Source organism: Anabrus simplex, chromosome 6 (genome assembly GCF_040414725.1).
Source record: "Anabrus simplex isolate iqAnaSimp1 chromosome 6, ASM4041472v1, whole genome shotgun sequence".
In the NCBI taxonomy this organism is placed as follows: Eukaryota; Metazoa; Arthropoda; class Insecta; order Orthoptera; family Tettigoniidae; genus Anabrus; species Anabrus simplex.
Window position 1 is genome coordinate 248,539,350 of NC_090270.1, and position 22,900 is coordinate 248,562,249.

General features: G+C 39.6%; 1 protein-coding gene across 2 annotated transcripts in view; it reads right to left on the minus strand.

Annotated features, from left to right (window-relative positions):
- Positions 1-22,900, minus strand: part of raptor (regulatory associated protein of MTOR complex 1) — a 312,753-nt gene that overhangs the window by 187,204 nt on the left and 102,649 nt on the right. For both annotated transcript variants that reach the window (XM_067150353.2, XM_067150352.2), the window contains exons 8-10: positions 11,322-11,455; positions 7,165-7,353; positions 3,192-3,386 (exon numbers count right to left, since the gene is read on the minus strand). In XM_067150353.2, coding sequence (XP_067006454.1) covers positions 3,192-3,386; positions 7,165-7,353; positions 11,322-11,455 — 518 coding nt within the window. The remainder of the gene's footprint in view (positions 1-3,191; positions 3,387-7,164; positions 7,354-11,321; positions 11,456-22,900) is intronic.

The window sequence follows — 22,900 nt, forward strand, 5'->3', positions numbered from 1 at the left end:
ATCACTGATTTCAGAGGATAGTTTATATTTTCTCGTGTCTAGTTGTATTTCGGAAAGCTATTCCCATATCAATTTTTAAAGAGGAGGTTATCATTTCTCTACATGCGTTTCAAGTAAATTTTTGTGATACATATACGGTTAGGTTAGGTGACTCCGTTTGAAGAAGAAAACTGAAATGTTTGCCACAGAAGCCTCTGGTGTGATACCGTATTTCTCTGAATCCAAGACTACTTTTTTTCTTGGAATCTCATATGAAAAATCAAGGGGTTTTGCATTCGCGGCCTGATAGTAATGAACACCACTGGCAAATACCGCAGTAACCACGCTGTTTCTTTTCACCCCCGTGCGCACGCACACAAAACTCGTTGACAATAAACGACCGCCTCTTTATCATACATCGCTAGCCACGGCAACCGGTTGTACAGTGCCTATGTGTAACGTCACTGGATCTCGGGAAATAGTGAAGAGAGAATGACATTCTATTATCATCTACAAAAACGTTTCTCAAATCTGCAGAATGGCTTCAAAACATGCGAGCCTTCGAATTCTTAGAAAGGCCATGGCTACTCAGTAGCAGAGTTATAACGCGTCTGCTGTACCTGATGCTTAGTAAAATCAAGTTTTATAGACAGCAGGAATATTTTCGTGATGGACCGTCGTATTGTAAGGATACGTGGAACAGGTATTGCTGGCAAATTTTCAATGGGTTCTCGTCGATATTATGATGCCAATTTTAAGTTAATGGCTATTAAACACTCGGAAATGTATAATAATTGTGCAGCCACAAGAAAATACGGCATAAGCCTAACTAACGCCAATAATCAGCATTACCGTAAAGACAAAGATAGCTTAAAAATGCGTACTGCACAAAAAATGCATTCCGGGGCCCGAAAACAAGGACGCTTTAAAGAAGTCGAAGATGAAATTGTGAGGTATGTGCACAAAAATGCAAGGGCGGAATTGCCATACCGCGACGCAATAAACTCGTTCGTTGACTTTCAAAATTCCGCGATTAAGGCCTGTACATCGTTAGCCGCTGAAGTTGGATGAATCCGGCAAGCAAGACGTGCATGTAGCGGCAGCCAGTTATATATGACGCTGAGTGAAAGGTGAAAGTAACAGTTTTATAGTAAGCAAGAATGTTTTCCTGATGGATCGTCGCAGAGACGCGTGGAATGTGTATTGCCGGCAAATTTTCAACGAGTTCTCTTCGATATTATGATGCCAATTTTAAGTTAATGGTTATTAAACCCGCTGAAATAAAGCATAATTGTACAGCCGCAAAAAATACGGCATAACTAAAGCCAATGTTCGGCGTCTACAAATAGTCTAAAAATGCGTACTGTATAAGAAAGACATTCATATGATTTTACAAAGCACTTTTACGCATGATAAACATTTTTGAAGGGAAAAGTGGGGGCCGCCTTGGATTTGGAGAAAAACGGTAATATATTTTTTTCAGAAAAATTAAACACACACTTTCACGTAATATCGGATTTCGAAAAACAAACAGACAAGTAAGCCATAGTGTGGATACGATCTGCGAAAACGCAAGTTTTGAACAAACTGATTGCCATTTCATATTGATTTTAATGTGTATGGGGGTTTTCCCGACTTTTACATAAAATCGGATATAATGACAATCCGCTATAGTGAGTAAATTTTTCGCCGTTATGAATTCTCGCTATGTATTTGTTTTTAGTAATTTTATGAATGTCTTCGATCAATGTGACTGTGAAACCAGTTGAGGATGACACAATAGGCATTGAAACATGTACTGGTGTAATCATAGAAAAGAATTTTTCATTATGTACACAATGTAATGCGTCTTTCCTAATCCTGTATTGAAAGGTGGACCAAGTAAATTCTTCTTTTAGAAGCATACGATTTGTAAGTCAATATGGAAACATCATGAGATTTATTATGTGTAAAGAATAGTTGGTCAAGTATTTAGTGCCAGTGAAAGATATGGAATGGAACTTAACACACTGAAAACAAAAATGATAGTTGTAAGAAAGAGCTATGACAAATATAATATGATCTATGTCAGTGGGAAACAACTACTAAGAGTAAAGAGGAAGATTGTTCACTAAATGAGAGATGAGAGTAATATCAAGAAATAAAAATCCGAAATGAGAAAGCATTGGCGGCATTCCATCGGATGAAGAAAGTATCATGTCATCTGAACTTGAACCTTCATCTTAGAACCCGAGTCCATAAATGTTATGTCTTCTCCACTTTGAATTACAGTACGGAGGCTTGGACACTAACTTCTTCTTCTTCATGTGCCATGTCCTCGCAGAACGTTGGCGATCAGTAGCATGATCTGTTGTTTGTTCATAGCTGTTCTGAACAGAGTAAGCTTTGTCACCCCAAACCACTGGCTCAAGTTGCCGAGCCATGATGTCCTACTTCTCCCCGGACCACGTTTTCCATTAATTTTCCCTTGGAGTATTACTTGCAGAAGGTGGTATTTAGAGTTCCGCATCATATGACCAAAGTATTCTAGTTTCCTTCTCTTGATGGTAGTGAGAATTTCTGGTTCTTTGTTCATACGGTGCAAAACGTCTATATTGGTCATTTTAGCTGTCCAAGGTATCTTAAGCATCCTTCGGTACGTCCACATTTCAAATGCTTGCAATCTCTTGCACATGGTCTCAGTTAGTGTCCATGCCTCAACGCCGTACAACAGAATGCTGAAAACGTAGCACCGGAGTAGTCGGCTGTAATAATTAAACAATTAAATGCCTCTGAGCTCTGGTGTTGTTGTATGCTTGGAATATCTTGGTTGCATCACGTAATGAACGATGTGGCAATGCAGCGCATGTGTAAACAATTAGAAATAACAAAGACCATCAAAGAAAGGAAGACAGACAAGAAATCACCTCCAACAACTCATACTTCAAGAAACAGTAAAAGAAAGAAGAGGCCCTGGGCGACGACACATTTCCTGGTTATTTAGAGCAGCTGTTAACAGGGAGGCCTGAACTAGATTAACCGCCAACATCCACTGAAGATATGGCACTTCCAGAAAGAATCATGTTGTAACTATTCCGGCAAGTTCTGTGAAGTGATATGTGGTGGACAAAATTGCTACTAACCGAGAGATAGTGAAAAGTCAAAACAGGAAAGACTACAGTATAAGTGAAATTTAAATATTATATAATGTATGCAGTAAGTTAGGTACTTACACTATCTACAGCAAGTATCTTAGCCCATATGAAGACCAGCAGAGGTCTCAGTTCTCTGGCTGAACTCTGAAGCAGTTTTAACACATATGGAAAGATTCCCACAGATAGTGCAAGATTTACAGCCCAGGGGCCAAGATCCAGAAAACGCCCAAGGAGCTCCAGAGCTCGCAGACGATGCACCTGACTCAGCAACACCTACATACATCAAGAATATAATTACAAACTGACATAAACAGAACATACAGCATACTTCAGACAATTCTCCCTACTTCTTACTCGTGCACTATCTTAATTAATGAGCAGCACACCAAACAAACCAGGTCCATGCTGCCTACTAAGTTCTGAAGAATGCATTGTTGCCACTTTTCCTATACCCTTGTGTCATCATGTGGTTATTAACCAGAAATCTAAATGAACACAATGGAAAATAAGCAGCAGCAGTAGCTGTTTTTGTTTTTGTTGCTGATTTTAATATTGTTGATGTTGGGAACACTGCTATAAGCTCCTCAATGACCCTGAAATATTGCAACCCTCACTCAACATGGAGGAAACACACAAATATCAGTTTTATGCTGCATACTGTTATTGGAAAATTAGACAAACTGGCACGGTGAGAAGAAGCATGTTCTGCTACTTCACTAACACTGTCACTTGCAATTACCAAAGGCTTGCCGGTCATTAACAAAGGAAGTGTGCCTGTAACAGAAACATCTGCACAACACTGAAGAGTTCATTTACCAACAGACAGAGAGAAACATATTGTAAATATGTGCTGAAGTACTGTAACTGTTCGCTCTCCTAAGCTTCCTTATTAGAGGAGAGGAGAGTTAATACCTGGGGACAAATGAATATAAATATAACTATATGCGGTTTGCCCGCAAATAGCCACGCAAATAGAATCAATTAACATTCCATGGTTTCCCATTTCTCTATGTAATCTTTGGGCGCCAGCGGTACAGTTTTAAACAAAACTGTAAAGCAAAATTTATATTTACTAGCATAGAGACTTATATTTAAATCACAGTGGTAGGATTTTAAATAATTAACCATTAAGTATCATGTAAGAAAGAAAATTAACGCAATATAAAATACAAATGAATTTATTATACAAAAAAATGAGATGAATCGGAAAAGTTCCTTTAAGCGTGGAGGGATTTAAGAATTTATGTTACTGAAATTAACTGTTGCTTGCTTTATCTAATTGAAGCTCACCAATTGCAGCTTCCGTTGAGGTCATCTATTTTCCGTGGTTACTCGTTCCCCTCTTCTCGTCATAGAATTGGCTCCATGGACATCCTTCCTTCCTTCTGTGATGTGATTTGGGCTATCTGGACTAGCACTCCCTAATTGCCTAGTCTTTAAATTAGACATCGGCCCTGTACTTGTGAAAATTGATCACCGTTGATCGTTGAAGGAGAAAATTCAGAGACATGAATTTTTCCATGTTAACAGAAAAACTCAATCCAACTTAGCTATACTACTGATACAATACAGACTTGTACCAAATGCCATGGACTTGAACTAAACGTAGTTCTTCGTCCAGAATAATTACTGAATATCTCACAAGCTGTAAGCTTGTTTCGTCTCACGCAGATCCAACAGCATCACAGCAGCTAAGTACTGTGTCCTAGCAACAACGCACTGTATGAAAATAACTATGTCTCGAAGCGAGCACTCACTGTCTCAAAAATCAATAAAGTAGTTGAAGTTCTGGTAGTGATGTGAGTTGAGGGTTGCTCCGCGCTAGATAATATATCACCGGGCTCTCCCCACTCTTGATAACAGCTTGATACCAAATCACAATATAATGAAGCATCTGATTCGAAGATCGCATTATCATCTCCCTCTCCTCTTTCTTGACAAGTCCAGTAAGCATGGCGATGATGTAGTCTGCTGGCATGCTAGCCTTGCACGCGGGTAGCTGTGTAGTGCCTCTTGCTCATGAGTAAACCCCGTAAGTCATGCAACTTCCCCGCTTCAAGAATAACTTTTCCGTGTACACAAGTATGAGATGAAATGACAACAACTCTGTCTCAACACTGACCATATTTACAATACATAATGAATTCCTATCCTACATAATATAATAATTTAAATAATAAATGATGTTCTAATATATACAATATGATTCCAAAAGCCTTATTTACAAATGAAGTTAAAATAAATATGTCATATAAATAATTGCAGATGGCGAATAATCTTGATATCGAGTGATATCGCGTAAAAGTATGGCTGGAGAAGCCTGGACGGTTACAGTACTATTTAGCTGCATTATTACTCTAGCTCACTCTGACAAATGGCAGTGGTTATCACAAAATTGTTTGGATAAATCCCAAACAACCTTGTGTAGAAGATATTTCCCCTTCTACTCTAAGCTATTGTAAGAAACTTCAACTATTTATATTCGAACACCATGAATTTAATCATTAAACATGCCAGCACTGGTCCCAAGTGGTTGTGCTTATGATAACAAGTTCATTCCCAGCTACAATCAAATATTTCACAATGGAAAAGCCAGAGTTGGCATGCTCTTATATCAGCATGTAACAGAATCATTATATGACTAATCAAAGCTATTGTTCTATGACTATTATAATTTTAAGAAGATAAACAGCTAGAATAATAAAGATACAGATAAGGACAGAGAATGGAGTAAGGATTTCATCCAAATGTATGCACTTCAGACTGGATGCAAAGAACAAGATATGGACAAATTCCTGGAGACACTGGAGAGAGAAATGAAGGATGTAGAAGTGAATGGGACACTTTAAAGTAAGGGTAGGATGTGACCGAAAAGGAATGGAAGTAGTGGACCTTTAGGAAGAGAGAGAGAAGGGAGGAGGGAGGGGGGTGAGAACTGGATGAAGTGTGGGCAACTAAGAAGAAAAGTAGAAAGAATACAAGATAAGGATGGGGAAATAGAGGGACAAAGACAGTAATTGAAAGAACAAATTGCAGATGGTTGTTAGATGCTACAACCATCTAGTCTTTAATGAAGACTAGTGATAGCAAAAATGAAAGTAGAAAAAAAGTAGTGAAAATTAATGAAATGGCGTATGGCTTTTAGTGCCGGGAATGTCCAAGGACAAGTTCGGCTCGCCAGGTGCAGTCTTTTGACTTGACTTCCGTAGGCGACCTGCATGTCGTGATGAGGATGAAATGATGATGAAGACAACAAATACACCCAGCCCCCGTGCCAGCAAAATTAACCAATGATGGTTAAAATTCTTGACCCCGCCGGGAATTGAACCCGGAACCCCTGTGACCGAAGGTCAGCACATTAACCATTTAGACATGGAACCGGACAGCGAAAATTAATGGAATGAGAGAAGAAAATAAAAGTATGGAATTTCAAAGATATGGAAGTAAAATAATAATTCCAATGTAATTTGAAAACACCAATAACTAGAATTGAGGTGAGTGTGGAAGAGGAATAGGAACATGTTCAAGAAGGCTTTTTAAGCTGTGCAAAGAGTGTTTGAGGCAAAATAGTTGAAAGAGTAACAGATAAAAAGATCGCATGGTGGAATAAAGGGTAAAGGAAGCAGTAAAAAATAAGAAATAATGGCAAATATGAAATTGGAATAAAACAGAAGAAAGTAGAGGGAAGTATACTGAACTGAAATGAAGGTGCAAGAAAATAATATTGAAGAAAAGCTGGAAAAGATTTACATGAGAGTTGGAGGAGTGTAGAGTAGTAAAAGGATGCTATATGGATTTGTAAGAAGGAAGAGAAAAGAAAGAATCTATACAAAACAGGTGAAATTAAAAAAAAAAAAAAAGAACGATAATAACCCAACCAGAGGTAGTAAGGAAAAGATTGGAGGATTACTCTTTTTTTTAGAGTATACAGAGAAATTTATTTATTGAATGCTAAGGGCTAACATAATTACTTATATGCAACACACATATACAGAATGTAAATACAATGTGTAAATATGAAGCTTGTAATTAATAACAAAGGAAGACCTACCTGAAGGACGATGGGTAGTTGCTCAGGAGGATTGCGCTGCTCTGAACCCAATGCTAACCAAACCTGGAAAGCCGTCAGTTGTTCCTCGAAGAAGGGGGAATGAACAAACTGATCTTCGGAATCCAGAATGGCAGGTAACTGAGCGAGGCACAGGTCAAGAGCTAGATCCCATGCTTGCCACATGGGATGCTGTAAATGTATCCATTAATTCATATTTTGTAACATAACAGAATACTTGCCAACAACACAACAATGATGTAGATAACGTCATCTACTGCTTAATTCATTCAACAGACTGCATCATTTTAATGGCGAACATATTTCCTGTTATCGAGTCATATACCAGGTGGCCCACCAGCCCCTTGAGACCTTTTTCATGCAACCTGCCAAGTTCTGAAATACATCAGCCCGTCTCGCTAAAACTGCTGTTTTCTAACCCGTAACCATACATCCCATTATATTACCCCAGTTCAGAATTGTAGTAAAAGCAGTGGGATGCATGAAACTAGATCACAAAGGGTGGGTGAACCACCTGGTATAGAAAGACTGGAACATGAATAGGATAAACGCATTGACAGTTTAACATCAGAAGAGGGAGCAACAGAAAGAAGAGACAAGAAAAAGATAAGAAAAAAAAAAAAAAAAAGGACAAGGACAATCTCCTTATCTTCATACACTGCTGTCTTCAGTTCTTCTACACTTCTTCTCATCCATAGGCAAGCTTCTTTCTGTTTCCCAGCTTCATCAGGAAGGCGGGCATCAATACATACACACTGGGGAGCCATCTTCACAGATCTTCTGTCTTGATGAGGAAAACACAGGATAAGAAAAAAGCCATTTAAAGACAGGAAAAAAGAAAATATGAAATCAGGAGGTAAAGGACTGATGATGATGATGATGAAGCTGCTTGTTTAAAGGGGCTTAACATCTAGGTCATCGTCCCCATGGTAAAGGACTAGGAACACAGGAAAAACACGGAAGGAAAAAAGGATCCCAACAGGTCAATATACAAGGTGTATCCATGATGATTTTACAAACTTTCAGGGATGATAGAGGACAACAAATGGATCAATTTGAGATAAGGAACCATATTCCGGAAACGATCAAGTCAAAAGTTAAGCAAAATTATACTCATTTAAGTCCGCTTACCTACACAAGTTTCACAAGCTGCTCCATTTACAACAAAATGTTCGAAATGGCATCCCCCTTGCAGGCATGGCATTGTTGCACGAAGTTCTGTCATACCCGTTTGAATATTCCCAGTGTCGTTTGAACAACGTCACAGGCAGCGAGAAATCTTGCCAAGAAATCCTCTTCAGTCTCGACAGGTGTCTCATACACAAGGCTTTTCACGTGGCCCCACAAGAAGAAATCAAGTGGGATAAGATCAGGTGAACGAGCAGGCCAGGAAACAGGACCTCCTCTTCCTATCTGCTTTGCAGGGAATGTCTGATCCAGGTGTTCACGAACCCTCAGTCCAAAGTTAGGTGGGGCTCCATCATGTTGGAACGACATCCGTTGATGAAGGGCAAGTGGGATGTGTTCCAGGAACGTGGGTAGTACATCTCTGAGCACCATTGTGTACACTGCTGTATTTAGGCATCTGTTAAGAACAGATGGACGACAAACAACTTGGATTATTAATAACTTTTGACTCGAACGTTTCCAGACTACGGTTCCTCAAATTGATCCATTTGCTGTCCTCCATCATCCCTGAAAGTTTGTAACAACATCATGGATACACCCTGTATGTAATGGATAGGAAGAACAAGTAACAAATCAAGTCATATATGGAAAGACAAGAATAGGAATAGGAACATATAACAGAATAAATACAATGAAAGGTCAGCAACAGAAAGAGGATGCAAGGATAAATATGAAAACACAATACATGGGCTATTTCCAAAATTTCATACACTGCCATCAGGTTCTCTCAGCCTCAATTTCTCTTCAGCCCCCCCCCCACGGACTCATTTCTGCTTCCTAGCTTCATCAGTATAGCCTCAACACTCATTGGCTGGTGAGAGGCTGAGAAGAAACTGATGTAGAAGAACTGGAATTGATGAGGAGGGAGCCCATTTATTTGAAGACAGCAGTATAATAGGAGTGGAAAGTCATAGCCGTTTTTTTTGTTTTCATGTTTGTCCCGTCTCCATTTTCTGTAGCTATTTCTTCTGATGCTGACCTGTCCTTGTGTTCATCCTATTATGAGTTCCTATTCATGTTTCTGTATCACTAGATAAGAGTTGATTTGTCAACTGTTTGTTCCTTTCTATTATTACGATTTTTTTTTAAAGGAATGCTATAATTTAAGCAGCTTTTACCATCAGATAGAGGTGTTAGCTCTCCCATGTAGAACTATACTGAGGTTAACTGAAAAATGATTTACTATTTAAAAGAGACAAAATGTAAATACTAGTCTAAAAAGAATAAGATAACAGGAGCCCGGATTTCCATCCACTGTCAAATCTCAAAATATGCATACATTCATGCACTATCACGTGGCAAAACATGCACAATTAACTGGAAAATATGCACTATCAAAATTCAGTTCCTTTTGAAGCACTGTACAAAAACTACTGTAATTTCTCCAAATTGTCTTGACTTAAGCTCATCCGTTTATGAGTCAGCACATTTTCAAGCACAGAAAATGATCTTTCTACGCCACTAGAAGTGATAAATGCATACTTAAATGAAGACATTTGGGACAAGGTGAGGTCAAATTGTACGTCTTTTGCATTTTCACCACAATAAGTCTTTTATAAGCTTGATGAATTCAAAATCAGGATTTGAACAAATTAATTTGTTCAACCTATCTCTAGCTGCAACAGCTACTTTTCCACGCGAGGATTACAGACTCATTTGAATGTCCTCAATGACTGGTAACAACTGCCTGCTACGATCACAAAGACGTGTGAAAGTTACAAGTAGGAAATGCCAAGATAACAAAGGAAGAGGGTTCAATGCAAAACCACGGTTTGTAACCTGCTATCTCAGTAAAGTGGCGCCACAGAAGTGCGATACAAGTTTTCTTATGTTCGTGTAACATAGATGAAAAAATGAACCGTCATGAGGAATGCACTATTTAGGGCTCAATTTAGAGTAATGTATAACTGTAAAATTGGGACACCTTATTCCTAAGAATTAGAGATCGACGTAGGGCCTTTCGACTTATGTCATTGTTTATACAAGCAACAGATAAAGTGTTTGGTTAACTGGATTATAGGCCCTCTACCGTGTGAAGGCTACTAACTTTGGTTGTCACATAAGATGCCAGGAATACATTCTCTCTGTATCTCAGTAATAGACATACTGTAGCCTATTAAGTGGAAAAATTGCCCCAAATTCTGCAAACTAACATTTAGAAAAGTCACTATCATGCCAGTTAACAATATATATGTGTCAAAGTCAAAAGAAATGTCATGTTATGCAATATTAAAGTCCCAATATTTGCTACCGTATTAAATCCACAATCTTCCAAATAAGCATTATGCATGAATTTTCTCCTAAAAAGGCCAAAACATGCAAATATGTGCGGAAAAAGAATGGTTATTTGGAATTGTTAATCCATAAAATGAATATTTGCAAAGTTTGAGAAGTATAACATGCATTTGCATGGAAATTTGGGCTCGTGATAACACTATAGTTAATGTTACCATGCTCAGAATACATCTGATTGTATCTTCAACTATTTTTGCTGATTCTCCCTCCTCCCCCCCAGTTTCAACCTATGTATTGCACCACTGCTAGGCAGAACTAGCACCTCTGTCCTATTCCTGTTAACTACAAGCTCAATGCCACTGAACTTTGTGTACTGTGTCTGGCATTAAAAATTCCCTAATGCCATATTACTCTCATCTCTCATCTTCAATCCATACCTCATTCACCTCTGTTCATGTTCCAATTTTTAACAGACACAACCTGTCATTACAAGTAAGGCCATAAGGCAAAATGGGACATGATCTGCACTTAACTGAAAAATAGAAGCTTGCAGACTGAATGCTGAAAGGTATAACAATCTTTAATAAAGGTGTGTGTGAGAGAGAGAGAGAGAGAGAGAGAGAGAGAGAGAGAGAGAGTGTGTATGCGTGCATGTGTGCATGCGTGTGCGTGTGTTACATCTTCAGTACTTAAAATGATATGTTTAAAATAACCACCTGATATGTGGGAGGTAACTTGGGAGATGAGACAGGGGTGCAGTCGTAGGACCTCATGATTCTCTCAGCCAACAAGAAGTTGCGGAACAAGCTGGCAACGAGCAGGTCCTGCCGAAACAACTTCTGGAACAGATCTGAGCACAGGGAAAAAAACACTGGATTATAAAGAATACACATTCAGCAATTGAGTATTAGTAGTAGTAGTAGTATTGAAGAACAAGTGCAGAAGTGGGATTTAATGTTAGGAAAAAGTGGACTATTGCTGAACACCATGAAAACTGAATATATGGAGTGCAGATCACAGACATCTGGGATGATCCATATGGGTATCCAGGATCTAAAAATTAGTTGAACAGTATAGATAATGTGGCTCCCCAATTTTTCAGATGGTGATGCACTGCCTGATGCCCGTACTCGTGTCGGCACGAACTGGCTGAAGTAGGCATGTCAGCATAGTCCTCTTTGATCGCAAGATACCCATACACCTGAAGGCAAAAGTTTACATGAGCTATGTACAACCAGATGCCCTCTATGGATCTAAATGCTGACCAACGTCTGTTAAACATGAACAAGCTCTGCACGATATGGAGATACGTATGCTTCACTGGCCAATCAGTCCAATGAGACTAGATCATATCAAGAACAGTAATGTCTAAGCAATGATGGGAACTGATCCTATAACTGAAAAAATATGGGTGACTGGAACAGCCATATCATGTGTAGTGCTGAGCAATCAGTTGCCAAGACAGCACCGTGCCTCAACCCAGCTGGACATCAGCTGTGGGTAACCTAAGAAGCGGTGGCCTGATCGGCTGAAAGAAGACAAGTAACAAACAACACACAAATACCTTTCCTGATGACGCCCTTGATCGACAGAAGTTGCGACTGGCATGCAAATCAGCAGCCCTGTGACAAAGCAGAAAAATGTTAAGAAGAAATAATAATCAAATCATGGAAATATACAAAAACTTTGGGAGTTATAAATCAGGTTATGAAACCATCCTTAGTTTAAACACATACATACCTAAGCAAGACCAGTCCTATGCTATGGAAATAAAGCATGGACAATAAGGAACACTCATGCTAATAGAATTACCAGTAATGAGATCAAATGCATAAGAAGAACAATAGGATATACTACAGTAGGTGGGACCATAAAAGAAATGAAACGGTATTGAATGTACTCAAAACTGAATCCGCAGTACAATATATACAGGGTTATCAAGAAAGGTGAAAGATCGTGTTTGAAGAATGGTTACAGGAAGATTTCCCACATAAATTCTCAGGTACTACCCTAAAGGAACAAGATCCATCGGTCATCCAATGAAAAATAATCATCATCCATTTTTCCTTACTCAACTCCCGCAGCAATGGGAAGTTTATGGCAGCTTTCCAACTTCCTCTATCCAACCACCATTGTTCCTCTGTAACTGTGTTCCAATCCACGTTTCTTTTAATTGCACTATTCTCGATCATTATCTATTACCTTAGTCCGAGTCCCCCTTCCTATCTGGGTCTCTATCAGTTTCAGCATCCTTCACTCTTCTATGTCCAAACCATCTAAGTTTATCCCTCTCCAATCTGTAGTAAAGCCTTTCTGCTCTGATTTCCTTCGTGATGTCCTCACTTCTTACTCTGTCCTTTCTTGTCTTTCCTATTAAACTTCTTTAAAATGTAATTTCATCAGCCAGGATTCCACTCTCCTCTCCTTTTCATCAGTGTACAGGTCTCTGCTGCGTATGTCAGTATTTGGCAGTAGTACATCTTATACATCACCTCTTTACACTTCATGGGTACTTCCTTCCTCCACACCAGGCTTCGTACACTCTGGTAGAATGCATTACCTCGTTGAATCCTTTTACTGATTTCCATGTCCAGTCCTGCATCCTGCATCAGTTTGCTTCTCAAGTACTTGGAGCTCTCCACAATTTCAAGGTTTTCCCCTTCCCTCTCTCCTCTAGTCAACACCGTTGTCTTATTCTTTTCCACGCTGACTTTTATTCCATAACTTTCAATATTCTCACTCAACATGTCGAGTAGCCCTTAAACTTCCTCTATGTTTGCCCAAAACACCAAAATATAATCTGCTCCATATTTCACCTTTGCCTCTTTCACAATTTCATCCATAACCATTATGAATAATAATGGTGACAGCACACTTCCTTGTCAAAGTCCCATTTCATTTAAAAAGCCTTCTATTCTCCCCCATGTGTATGGACACTGCTGCAAAAAAATTTGTACACTACTTGCACATATTCTGTCATTTGTTTTCGACATCCTTTCTGTTGCATTACTTTCCATACCAGTGTTCTGGGTACAGTAAGCCTTTTCTAAATCATGGAATGTCATCACCATATCTTTTCCATATTCCCAATGTTTTTCCATTAACTCCCTCATACTGAAAATGGGGTCTAGCGTCAATCTTCCATTTCGAAAGCCATTCTGAATTACTTGCACAGTAAAATGTCATTGTAACGAACGCCAGTTTAATGAAATGTTCAGAATATAGTCCGTTTTGGTTGAAAGCGTCCTGCGCGAGAAATGGTTGCGCATGAAGTGGTGGGAGCTATCGTCCCCCCACTCCTACAGCAGGTCCAGTCGCCAGGCTAGCGCTGAAGTGAAAATGTCTCTCAAGCGGCGCGTGTTGTTCCGTGCGGGCTAAGTTGAAATTACTGAAGTGACGAGCATGGCTTCTAGGTCCTCTTCTAAATCTGGGAGACCACTGCGAGGCTAAGCACGTGAAAGTGTTTATACAATGAGTGAACATATGAAACATATCATCCAGATCTCAATCACACCGAGTCGGTTTGGGGAGATATCAAAGGAGAGGTCCGTGATAAGAATATATCTCACCGGGCGAGTTGGCCGTGCGCGTAGAGGCGCGCGGCTGTGAGCTTCCATCCGGGAGATAGTAGGTTCGAATCCCACTATCGGCAGCCCTGAAGATGGTTTTCCGTGGTTTCCCATTTTCACACCAGGCAAATGCTGGGGCTGTACCTTAATTAAGGCCACGGCCGCTTCCTTCCAACTCCTAGGCCTTTCCTATCCCATCGTCGCCATAAGACCTATCTGTGTCGGTGCGACGTAAAGCCCCTAGCAAAAAAAATATATATATCTCAATTAATAGTAATACAGCATAATTAGTTTTTTAGCATAAAAATGTGTGCCATAGCATCTCTAATGCCTTCACTGTTCATAAATGACGCGCTCCTATTCCCAATATAAATAAAAATGCTTATTCTGTACGAAATATTTCGCTGTCTTATAGATCACTCGTGACTTGACAGCAGACACACTCGACAAAAAGGAAGCTCTTTGCGCATATTGCTTGCACAGTATTCGCAAGACAAACGGAAAAAATGTTGCGACCACGTAAAAGACACTGAGCAGGAATACTGGGAGCGTGACAACACCATGCATAAGGAATTAGAATTAGGCCAGTCCGACATCAACCTCGGTGAAACTTCAGATGACACTGATTCAGACGAGAGTGAAGATTATTCTGAATAATTTGTAAATAAGATCCCCGAACTCCGAATATTAAACAAAAGTGATCATAGAACACGTAAGAAGTCCGATAACATTTTTGCTCTGCTTTTATGAGACAGATTTATATTGTCTATTGTTCCGGAGCATTTTATTGCTGTTTTCGTTGTTTTTCTTGCTGCTGTTGCTGTAGGAGACCTGTTCTCTGTCATAACAATAGCAGGTTATTCAAGAGTATTATATATTATTATATTTCTTCTGATGGACAAGAAAAGTAGACATTGTTAATGTTATTATGAAAGTAGCTGAAGTATTTCTACTAATGCTTCTCTGCATTTTCCCGACAAATTTGCATTAATTAATCTCTTTTATACATATTTCACTAGAAATCACGTTAAGTAGATTATATCTCCAGGCTGTCAGTGGAAACAACTTCCTCCTATTCGTTAGGCGATTGATGAACTGATAGCGCGTACCGATGCGCCTTTCCTTGGTATACAGTACAGTACAGTACAGTACAGTACAGTTTCAAACGAACTTCCTTTATTCGCAGTATTACCAGTTGCAAGTTACTGTCTTATGGTCAATTGATTTTCTACCAAATGGTTCAAACCTTTCAATTTTATATAACAGATTTCATATTCGTAAGAATGTATAATAAGAATGTATAAGAATAAATTAAAGGCTACAGAGTGCCAAAATATTGATCTCCACTTTTACTATATACTGAGATTTATTTCACGTTGTGTCGAAAGCATCATCCGATATGAATTCTTTTAGGCATGACCCTCTGATTTCTTGACGTCACCAACATTTACGACGAAAGTTACGAAGTATTTCTGTACTGGAATAGAACTGAAATTTTAGAATGTTATGCTCAAAGGCCTGTGTAGTTAATTGACAAGGTTTTAAGGCAGACAATCGAAATATAAGACTCGATTTGTACAATGTACGGTACTATTTTATTTTCACTAGTTTATCATATTAAGTAATTCCTTCACCTTTGAGTTAGTGTGATGTATGTACACCAATGAGCCATTGCATAATGACCACCCCGACCCGGGAACGTATAGCGCCTAAGCTTTCCACACTATTTCAGTCAGTTCCCAGGGCTACGTCCGCTGCCTGAACTCGACTGTGTCAGCTGGAGGAAAGGTTCAAGTTCTTCCCCCACCACCAGCGCGAACGCTCCCATAGTTCCTCGCACACGAGGCCAGGCCACACCTCCGGTCGTCCAGAAAGACGCTTACTACGAAGATGGACTATAGCGAAATTATTTTTAGTACCCTTCCCTTTTCCCTATTTAATGCGTGTGTTAAAATATTTCATTGTTATGAATTTCAAACTTTCAGTATAATTAATTAAAATGTAGCCTTTTTGCTTATATTTAACATCTTTTTTCTTCAAAATACAATTGAAATGCATCCTGTTTTAATCACCGGGTATTTCGCACAACATGTCTTTATACAGCTAATACCATACAACACACAGGCGAAACTTCTTGATTACAAATCAGGGAAAGGTAAGCAAGACCACTGCAATTCTGACGAGCGGGTTGCCTACCCAACAGCACATGATTATCTTATTAAGTTTTGGTGTACCAGTATTAAACGTCATTATGAAGAATTAATTTCTTATATGTAAAAAGCAAATTAAAGCCAATTTTCTATTAATAAAATTAATCTTCAAACACTGGGGTGTGTGGATTGGATTACAGTATTCGGGTTTACAGGATATGGTTCAGGTAGCCATTTTCCATACATGTACGCGATTGCTCAAGCTGGATATCGATTTCAAGGTAACCAATATGTAAGACGTAACGCTATTGATTTACAATTAACCAATGAGTGTTAAGGTTTCTCATATCTACCTTCAGTACTGCATTTAGTTTATTCACGTCTCATGACACGTTCGTTGTTTATCTTTCGTTCGTGAAGCAACGTGTGTATAAGTGTGCCAGTTAACTCTTTCACCAATATGGATCAAAAGAAGCAAAAACAGTTTTCTTTAAAAGAAAAATGTGAAATACTTCGGGAAGTGGAGAAAGGAGGAAAGAAAGGAGAAATAGCGAAGAAGTATGGCATCAGCCATTCAACACTATCTACTCTTTTTTTGCTAGTGACTTAACGTCGCACCGACACAGATAGGTTTTATAGTGACGATGGGAGAGGAAAGGCCTAGGATTGGAAGGAAGCAACCGTGGCCTTAATTAACGTGTGAAAATGGGAAACCACGGAAAACCATCTTCAGGGCTGCCGGCAGTGGGATTCAAACCCATTATCTCCCGGATGCAAGCTCACAGCCACACGCTCCTAACCGCACGGCTAACTCGCCCGGTCTATCTATTTTTCAAAAACATAAAAGTAAAATAGAGCAGAATACTGATGCTGATGCCCTTGGCCCACAACGAAAGAAGATGAGGACAGCAGACTATGAGGAAGTGGACAAAGCTGTTTCTAGATGGTTTGTCAAAATGGGGACCAGAAACATTCCTGTCAATGGCCCACTGTTATGCGAGTGTGCACGATCCTTTGCACATTCGCATGGATTTCTGGAATTTCTAGGGAGTATTGGTTGACTTCATAGGTTCCGGGAAAGATTTCCCACAAGGTTGTAAATGATGAAGCAAACAGAGTCCCAAAGGAAGTTGCATCTTCATGGCGGATGGAGACATTATCAGCTGCCTCAAAAGAATATTCGCCGGTGGATATATAATACACACAAGACTGCATTATTCGACAAATTAATGCCTGATAAAACCCTTGAATTCAAGGGAAATAAATGTTTTGGGGGCAAAAGCTCAAAAGAACGGACAACGGCTTTTTTGTGCACCAACTCCACAGGGACGGATAAACTGAAGCCTCTCATAATTGGGAAGCTTGGGAAGTCAAGGTGCTTCAAGGGAGTACATCTGCCCTCTGAATATAGGCACAACAACAAGGCATGGATGACATCAGTGATCTTCGAAGAGTGGTGGTTGTGCCTGGAACGTTGGATGAAGGCCAAAAAGAAGAGAAATCTTCTCATCTTAGAGAAGTGCTCCTCTCACAATTCTGTACCTTGGCATTTGGAGCATGTGAAAGTTTTCTTTTTACCTCCAAATACTACCTCAGTTCTGCAGCCACTGGATCAGGGGATAATTCACGTGGTGAAGAGGCATTACCGAGCTCGTGTGGTCCAGTGTAGGCTATGTAACATTGGCTTAGAAAGAGATATTAATATCAACTTATTGGAAGCAATGCAGATGTTCAGTGCTGCATGGAGATCACTGAAAGAAGAGGTAATCAAGAACTGCTTTAGAAAAGCTGGAGTGAGTTATGGAGAAGACATCATCGCAGAAAGTGAAGAGTTGGATGTAGAAACAGAAGAGAACTGGAAGCTTTTGTGTGAAAAGTTGGATGTGCCAACTTACTGATTATGTCAACGTAGACTGTGATGTGTTAGTGGAAATCACTGAAGAAGAGATTAATAATAATGTTATTGGCTTTACGTCCCACTGAAGAAGAGATTGTGGCACATATTGTAAGTGATAGGAATCCGCGTGAGGATGAGGTGGAAGAGGAAGATGTGCCTCGAAGTGTTCAACACAGTTTGATTCTTGTGTAGGCAACAAACATGGCACATAGTCTTCAGGATTTTCTTCTGTCACGAAATGATGTGCCAGAATCTGTGTTAAATTCAAGTGCAGTGGTTGCTGACTACCTTGAATATTTGTTTGTATCTGGGAGTGTTCAGAAGAAAATCAGAATTTTTCAAAAAATGAAGTCAAGGACATAATGTACCAGTACAAGGTAAAATTTGAGATGCTGAAAACTTCTTGCAAGTACCTGTACTTTATATTATTACTTCATGTGTGTATGTATATATATATATCCTCATTTTCCTCTCATTTAATAAATACAGTATTAAGGTTTTTTATGTGTAAATTCATGTTGAAATAACGTAGATTCTTCAACAGGTTTAGCAATGGGCGATTTCTTAAGAAATGACTTATTTCAGTATAACAAAATTTCACTATAACACATTAATTTCTCAGGTCCCCAAAATTTTGTTATACCAGTGTTTTACTGTAATTGTTGTCCTTTCACCTTTCTTACTATTCTCTTTTCTAGAATCTTTCCAAAAAAATTTGCTGCCTGAGATACAAGTGTGATTCTTCCATCTTCATCATCCTAGTGTTTTTCCTGCGGCACCGCAGGGCCCACTACTTTGCACGCCATTCTCCATTTGATCCTGTTAACGGTGTCATCAGATCAGACATCCACAATCATCATGTCTTCCTCCAGATGATCAAGCCACAGTTTCTTGGGATGGCCGCATGGTCGATTTTTTCCTGACATCCACAATCATCATGTCTTCCTCCAGATGATCAAGCCACAGTTTCTTGGGATGGCCGCATGGTCGATTTTTTCCTGGGTTGTACAGGAGAGCTATCTTAGTGATTAATCGATTTTCTCTTCTCATGACATGTCCATACAATCCAAGGCTGAAGGTCTTGCAACTTGTCCAAAATAGGTGCAAATCCCATCCGTTGTCTGACTTGGTAATTTCTGACGTGGTTGAGTTTCGTATGTCCTAACAACCAATGGAGCATTTTTATTTCCATTCCATGGAGGGCTTGCTAATGTCTTATTCTCAACCATAGAGTTCAACTGGTCTAACCCTGGGTTCATACACTTTCCCCTTGATATAAACAGATATTTTCTTGTCACAGAGAACATTGGTGACTTGCTGCCCTTTCAACCATGCTGAGTTTACTCGTGCGCAAGCATCAAGAAGCATTTTGCCATCCAAGCTGATATATGAACCGAGGTATTTAAACTGGGTGCTTTTAATAAGATCAGTGCAACAAGAATCAAGAAGGGGATATGTTAATGGACTTTTGCTGCTCCCAAAGGTATTTTAGAGCTACTGCCATTAAGTAATCGGACCATTCCTAACATGGAGTAGAGACGCCCTTTGAAGCTGCTCTTAACCTGGCGTCAAACGCTACTTGATGAGTTCCAGTGTAATTTCCTGCAGTAACCGAAACCATCACCCCCACCTAAGGAATTTTTTTTTTTTTGCTAGGGGCTTTACGTCGCACCGACACAGATAGGTCTTATGGCGACGATGGGATAGGAAAGGGCTAGGAGTTGGAAGGAAGCGGCCGTGGCCTTAATTAAGGTACAGCCCCAGCATTTGCCTGGTGTGAAAATGGGAAACCACGGAAAACCATTTTCAGGGCTGCCGATAGTGGGATTCGAACCTACTATCTCCCGGATGCAAGCTCACAGCCGCGCGCCTCTACGCGCACGGCCAACTCGCCCGGTCCTACGGAAATTCATCTACCTGAAGCCATTGGTCACCTTAAGTGATTGTGTTATTTACTAGCATCCGACACCCTTCATTGAAACGCTGGCTGCACAAGGTACTCATTACTGTAGTGGGGTAACTGGCCAAACAGACATAAATAACGTTATCTGCTTTACGTCCCAATAACTACTTTTACAGTTTCCAGCGACACCGAGGTGCCAGAGTTTAGTCCTGCAGTAAATCTACTGACACGAGGCTGACGTATTTCAGCACCTTCAAATACCACCGGACTGAGCAAGGATCAAACCTACCAAGTTGGGGTCAGAAGGCCAGCACCTTAACTGTCTGAGCCACTCAGCCCAGCGCCACACAGAGACAGAATGATGTTAATAATAATAATAATAATAATAATAATAATAATAATAATAATAATAATAATAATAATAATAATAATAATAATAATAATAATAATAATAATAATAATAATAATAATAATAGCAACAACAACATTGTACAGCCTCAGCTACAATGTGCATATCAATTTTGGCATTCAGTTTTACTCTACTAGATGGCAGAACTCTGCTGAACAATTTCTGAGTTTTAATTGATTTTGTCAGGTAAACACAAAATGTGTCAGAGATCTCTTACATGCTGATATATCACATGTAGTGCCAAATAGACCTTTATCTGCCCTCTAAGTATCCTACAACCTTCATCAGGATTGAACCAGTGATCTTGGAATCTGGAGGTAGACACTTTACCACTAATCCACACATACAACTATCTATTAAACAAGAGAGACGTGAAAAGAAGGATTATTTATTTATTTATTTAGCACATGGCTACATCACTAAAAATTAATATTTACAATTATCTCAAATAACTAATGTGCAAGTCGCGAATATAGCCTACTGATCCCCTTGTCATAACCAGAAACTCTGTTGGATTGCCAGGGAAAGCTCTCAGAGGACATTCTTGAACTACATGAAGAACAGTCTGCTTTTCAGCGCCACAGTCACAACATGGAGAAGTTATTTTCTTCCGCTTATGCAGGAAATCAGCACATCTGCCGTGTTGGTTTTCATTTGGTAAAGAACTGTCCATATCTTGTGAGGCAATTCAAAGCCAGGTGGCTTGGACGATATATTCGGCATCCTAAGTCGTTCCATCATAGCATTAATCTGCCATGTGCGTCTCCAGCAGTCATTAGTATTAAACCCGTTGCCAACTAACATCTCTGCAGTCCGGCCCCGCGGTGTAGGGGGCAACGCGTCCGCCTGTCACCCAGCGGCCCCAGGTTCGATTCCCGGCTGGGTTAGGGGTTTTTAATTGTAAATGATTAATATCCCTGGCCTGGGGACTGGGTGTTTGTGTCATCCATAACGTTCCTTTCCTCACAATCAACACTCTACACTTCCTCCATTCCAACAATCCAATTACACGCAGGTTCATATCACATGGTGCAAGCAGGGGCAAAATATCTCTATAGGTCGACGCCCTGAACAAATAGCATTTAAAAAAAATATATATATATATATATATTTTCAGTTTCCAGGGGTGGGTTATGAGAGCAAAGCCTTCCTTTACTGATGGTTGGCATGTCTGCGTGAACGGGGAGGTAAGAATTTTTCTGTAGATTTTTGTACTCCCATACAAGGACACTTTCCCACCGCATAGAAGGAGGTGGAATGTGGCTAAGTGTGAGTAGCCAGAACGTAGGTGTAGCTGTGATTGTGCCAGTTATAAGACGCATGATATGGTTGAGTTGTGTGTCAACAAGTCGTCAGGGATGGCTGTTGCTCACGTCCGTAGATTTAACCTTCTAATTACTCTGCACGTGTCCACCGGGTGGTACTAAGCGAGAAACAAAATACCGGAAACCAGACAATCCTTGAGATCTCCTGGTAAATATCACATCACACATCAGAACATGAAAAAAAGGAATAACCAGGGGATAGGTGGTTCTGAGCAAGCCACACATTCGTTAACCTCTCTGATTTTTCAATGCAAACACTACCTCTTATCACTTGAATAACGATGCCAGGTGTTTAGATCCCTTTCACCATTTATACAGCGAACTATTTTTTATATAATTTTTTAAATAGACTTGAGCTTATAAAGTCACAATGAATTCATGTAACTGCAGAGGTGTTAAGTACAGAACAAAAATTAACAAAAGGACACCTGTGGGAACTGAATCCACAATCTTTAGGTTTCGCATCCGATGTTCTCCCAATTGAGCTATGGTGGCTTCAGTCATTCTTATTCTGTTGGAAAGGATCTAAGTTACAGGTATTGTATTACAGCGAGCACAAGTGTAGAGCGTGCACTGTGGACAACTCAGAAATAGTTTTAGCATTCATGATTGCATTATAGGCCTACTTGAAATAGATTTTTTAAGTTTATTAGGTCGTGCCAAGTACAAGTTTACTTTTTTCAATAGTGGTTTAACATCATGCTAAGTAGGAAACATTTTGGGTGATGATGGGATAGGAAAGGAAGCTGCCGTGGCTATAATTAAAATACAGCCCCAGCATCTGCATTGTGGGAAAAACCACAGAAAATTATCTTTAGGGCTGCTGAATCACTCTATCATGATATTAAGCAGAGCCTTTCAAATGCCGAACTATTTCATACGAGTCTAACAGATGTGAAGGGAACACACAAAAGTTTGTATCAAATACAGTTGTGCATTGGGAAGTTTAACTGTTCTAGCAAGATCCTAGATCTCTGTGAGTTTTATGTTTGAGGTTGCATTGATAATTATAAGGAGCAAAGCAACTTTATCGGCCTTACAT